The sequence below is a fragment of the Chenopodium album genome, chromosome 2, assembly GCF_948465745.1.
Source record: "Chenopodium album chromosome 2, dcCheAlbu1.1, whole genome shotgun sequence".
NCBI lineage: Eukaryota > Viridiplantae > Streptophyta > Magnoliopsida > Caryophyllales > Amaranthaceae > Chenopodium > Chenopodium album.
The window spans coordinates 78,286,554-78,291,480 of NC_137835.1; the positions used below are offsets into that span (position 1 = coordinate 78,286,554).

General features: G+C 29.8%; 1 protein-coding gene across 1 annotated transcript; it reads left to right on the forward strand.

Moving 5' to 3' along the window:
* The first annotated feature begins 1,418 nt into the window (after positions 1-1,418).
* LOC145601625 (thioredoxin-like 1-2, chloroplastic) lies at positions 1,419-3,410 on the forward strand. The gene is made up of 4 exons (XM_081657681.1): positions 1,419-1,942; positions 2,121-2,303; positions 2,443-2,607; positions 2,922-3,410. The coding sequence occupies exons 1-4, from the start codon at positions 1,721-1,723 to the stop codon at positions 3,159-3,161; spliced, it is 810 nt and encodes a 269-aa protein (XP_081513807.1). The 5' UTR covers positions 1,419-1,720; the 3' UTR covers positions 3,162-3,410.
* Positions 3,411-4,927: the final 1,517 nt, after the last annotated feature.

Here is a 4,927-nt window from a genome sequence, read left to right on the forward strand (position 1 = left end):
ATTCCGATATTTCTTAATCTAAGCAGTCTAATTATTAAGCTGGAGTACTAATTTTGCTATGTAATTCACTTATTTTGAAGTTGCCCATGATCACTTAATAGCAACTTCAATTAGCTTCTCATGCCTCTTAAGTTTTTAAGCTAATTATCTTTCTAGTTAGTTTGAGTCTCAGTGGCTAGCTATTGACTTAGTATTTAAATTATTAATTTATAATTATCATCTTAATTACTAATTTACTTTATCACTTTCTTTATGACAAGTTTTTTTCTAGCAAAATAACTTGATCAAACTAATTTCACATTCTAGCTCCAATGGCCAAGCTAGTAGCTATATTGACTATTTTAAAATGTAAGCAAGTTTTTAACTATAACCGTTGCTCTAATAATTAGGCTCACTTAAATTAAGATGGCAATTTTACTCATAAATTATGAAATTGCTCACTTAACCCTAATTGTTTTATCTTTATTAATTTTGTGTACCTCCCCAATAAATTTTTTCCAAACCCTAAAGCACACAATAGTAGTTTAATACTTACCGGGTGATCACTACTTATGAGAGTCTCCACAAGAGGCCAAGATAGAATATTGTGATGTCAATTTAATTACTTAAATTCTTGCAAAATAGCCATATAATGTTTTATGGGGTGAAATAGGACACGTAAGTACATTATCAAGCAATCACCTTGCGCTCTAGATTGTGATCGACACTAAAGTATAATTAGCCATCAAAGCTCTGTATCCTCATCTTATTTTAGTTCAAATCTTATTTTCACTTATTTTTTCAGAAAATAATTTGGGAATTTCTCAAATAAGTCCCATTAAAATCTCTAAAAATCTATTAATAAGGGGTCAAGGTTCAATAGTCTAATAAAACTTGACTTACCTTACACCATTATATGTGATTGAAAACAAATTTGAGTACTCCGTAATAATCTTTTTACCGATATTTTTGATAATCTCTAAAAGAATCAAATATATAAATATTCGAAAACCGAAATAATATTACAAAATGATCCCAAAAAACCAAATCATTGGTGTACAATTTTTCTCAAGACACAAAAATTTGCATGATACACGAAATCTACATTCAACAGTACCTTAAAAAGAGGATCAGATAAAAAAGAAATGGATAGAATTAATCTACTCGTGTCCATTTTATCCAAACCCATTTTTATTTTTCGAAACTGACATCTATCCAAGTCAGCCACACGCACTTTTAGTCCTTCTATGCCATCAACTTTCTCATAATGTTTAAGAAAATATAAAAAAAAATATTTTTCCACATCATATATTGCTCATAAATTAGTTGTCATCATTTATTATCATCATTCATATCCTCAATTATTATTTTTGAAATATTTTTTACCAAAAAAAACTTGGATAAACCTATACTTATACCCACCAACTTTTGGACCCCTTCTTCATTCATCTTCACCTTCAAAATTTCTCTCTTTTGCTTGCTTTTACACTTTCTACCACAAAATTTGAATTCAATTTTTTTTTTTCCTACCTAATCTCTTTTTATTTTTTCTGATCCTTGAAATTTGAAGGTTGGAAAAAAAAGTCAAAAAAAATTAAGAGAACTTTAATTTGTTCGATTCTAGCACTTTTTGATCCAAAAGTTGAAGTGGGTCTAACTTTAAAAGACCACAAAACCCCATAAAAAAAACCCATCTTTTGAATTTTCTTACTTTCTTCAAAAAAAAAAAAAAAAAAAAAAAATGGCATCTTCTTCTTGTTCTTTGAAGCCTGGAATCTCTGTTTCTGGGTTTATTGAAAAAACCATTGTTAAACCCAAAACCACTAAACAATTTCCTCAAAATTATGACTTTAAAACCACCCAACAACAATTTCCAGATTTGAACTGCCATTTTCTGGGACAATCCCTTGTTGTCTCAGATCAGAAGAATTTACCAATCTCAACTACCAAATTCTCTGTTAAGGTATTCATATTCCCCTGTTTTTATTTATTTATTTTATTTTATTTTTTATTTTTTTGAAAGGATCCCCTGTTTTATATGAAGTTGTGAAATTTTTGTAATTTAAGATAATGGGTTTTTATTAATTTGAAATTAGGATTAATGGGTTTTTTTAATTTTATTTCTGTAATTTAATTTTCAGGCACAAACATCATATTGTGTGAGCAAAGCAATGAGATGGTGGGAAAAGACATTGAAGCCTAATATGATTGAGATTCATTCAGCTCAACACCTTGTTGATGAACTCAAGAATGCTGCTGATAATCTTGTTATTGTTGATTTTTATTCTCCTGGTTGTGGTGGTTGCAAATCTCTTCACCCCAAGGTACTTTATTCAATTTATACTCGCCACACTACCTCCATTTCTAAATGTTCTTTACGTCACTGCTACTTTACGAACGGATAGTGTATTTGCTTAATCTTGATTAAAAAATGTTAATTGTGTTTTGTTAATATTTTTACAGATTTGTCAGTTGGCTGAGTCAAACCCAGATGCAATTTTCCTGAAGGTCAATTATGAGGAGCTGAAACCAATGTGCCATGCTTTGAATATTCATGTTTTGCCCTTTTTTAGGTTTTACCGTGGGGCAGAAGGCCGTGTTTGTAGTTTCAGTTGTACAATATCAACTGTAAGTAATTTATTCAACCCTTATTAAATGGAATTTATTTAATTAATTAGGAGGTTGTTAATTTAATTGTTAGAAAATGTTATACATAGCTCTTATGGTTACATATACGCATTAAATTTACATTTAAAAATTGTAAAAAGTTAAGAAATTATAAAAATATTAACACTAATTATACTGATTTACGCTGTTTTTGTCATAAATTCCTAATTTTATACTCTAATTTTCAAAAGTGTATTTAATGCTTAGGGCTATATATAGCATTACCCTTAATTGTTTTATGTTACTAATTGATTTTAAATGTTATTAATTTGCAGATTAAGAAGTTTAAAGATGCATTGGCAAAACACAATACAGAAAGAAGTTGTACCCTTGTAGAAGCAAAGGGGCTAGAGGAATCTGAGATGACTAAATTGGCATCAATGGGTCAATTATCTCTCGATTCGCGTGTCCTGACATCGATTAAGGATGGATTATTAGAAGAATTGATGTTAGAGAAGATGGATTTCTCTAATTCAAAGAATGTGACAGCAAATAATGCAATGTTGGTTAGCTGATTTAGGTTAACATGAAATGTTGTTAGCCTAAAGTTTATTTCTTTAGGTTTAGATGTAAATATTTAATTTGGTGGGTTTGATACAAGGTTAAGGGGGGTTCTGGGTTTTTAAATTAATCCCTGTTAATTTTTAGATTGATTGAAATTATGTCATTTAAAAAAAAAAAAAAAAAAATTGTAATATGTGATCTGGATGAAATGGAAGAAAAAAAGAAAATCAGATCCAGAAGATCATACAGTATTTCAGATACCAGACTGTCTTTATCCCTAACCAACTCTTGGTTGATGATTGCTGCCATTTTATGATTTTTGGATAATGCATTTTCCATGCTTTTCTCCTTATCCCTTTTCAATGATGTACATCAGTTGAAGGGTCCATCTAAAGCATGCAAAAGTTGGTGAAATAATAATAATAATAATGCGGAGTAATAAAAGTTGGATATAAAACGTAACTACGTAATTTAAGTGAAGAAAGCACACCAAGATGACCAGAACTCCACGGCAAATGTCTTAAGAGAATAACAATGCCATTAAGATGATTTAGTCGCTCAAATTTGAATAATGCAAGGGTTAACAAGCTCAAGTCCAACTTAACTAACAAGGATTCAAATGATATGCCGAAATAAGTACTTTTAAGTTGTTTTTTTTTTGGTGTTTAGAGAGTAACAAGGGCGGAGGTGAGAATCGATCTCAAGATCTCCTGAAATCGGGAGGAAAACATTAATCACTTGAGTTATGGTAGTTGCTATCTTGCTGAGTATATATGGCACATTGGCACATGATGTACTATTAATGTAGACATATAGTGGCTGTTGCCGAGTAGATACTAGTGGCGTTTTCTTGAAAATTAAGTGATTTTCTCTTACCTCTTTCGAAAATCTGTAGTATAGATTTGAATACAACTATACAATAGAATAACATCAGTGTCCAAAGTAAGAGAATAGTATCATTGAAGATTTGAAGCACCTTCACAAACAAGTCGCAGTAGTAGATCGACAAAACTATATATTCTTCTAGGGTCTTATGACAGATTTGAAACACCTTCACAAACAATTGGCAGAAGATTTGAAGCACCTTCACAAACAAGATTGAATACTCTTCAATATATTTATTTATTTATTTATTTTAAAATCTACTTCGTATATTTGGATAATCGATTTAATATTAACTAAACTTTCATAACACGGATAATTAAGATCGATGAACAAGATATATTTTAATTTGAAGAATTGTGCAAAAAGGTTATAATATTGTATTGTACTATGTATCTATTATTTCAACGGATATTAAAACAAATTTCCAATAAGTCATACTCGTATATTTTTCATTATCGTAGTAATGTTATTACATATCAAAATATATCTTTTTATTAAAGCAGTCACAAAACAAGCCTTAAAATTAAAGTCTATTTTTAGATATCGAGTTGTTGTTAATTGACCTCATGCATAGAAATAAAAGTGTGTACTTAATTGTTTATATCATCTTATGATGAACCCTTTACAAAAACTCTAAAATAGCCACCATTGTTGATAAGTATGCATCATAGGGTTTTAGAAAAGTAGGCACACTCATGGCTCAGGTAAGGACCCTCATGGTTCATAGTTCATACTATCCCTTTTCATATTATTTACATCGATTTAATATAAATTGTGAGTAAAAGTTGTTTAATCGTTGAAAATAATATGAAACGGAGCTAGTATATACGACTATACAAGTAACTCATCATTAGATTCAAACATTAAACTAATTTTTGACCTTGAGTAATAT

Coding starts and splice junctions, on each gene's coding strand:
- LOC145601625 (XM_081657681.1), top strand. CDS start 1,721: ATGGCATCTTCTTCTTGTTCTTTGAAGCCTGGAATCTCTGTTTCTGGG. Junction 2,304..2,442: donor GCAAATCTCTTCACCCCAAG/GTACTTTATTCA, acceptor ATATTTTTACAG/ATTTGTCAGTTGGCTGAGTC. Junction 2,608..2,921: donor TCAGTTGTACAATATCAACT/GTAAGTAATTTA, acceptor ATTAATTTGCAG/ATTAAGAAGTTTAAAGATGC.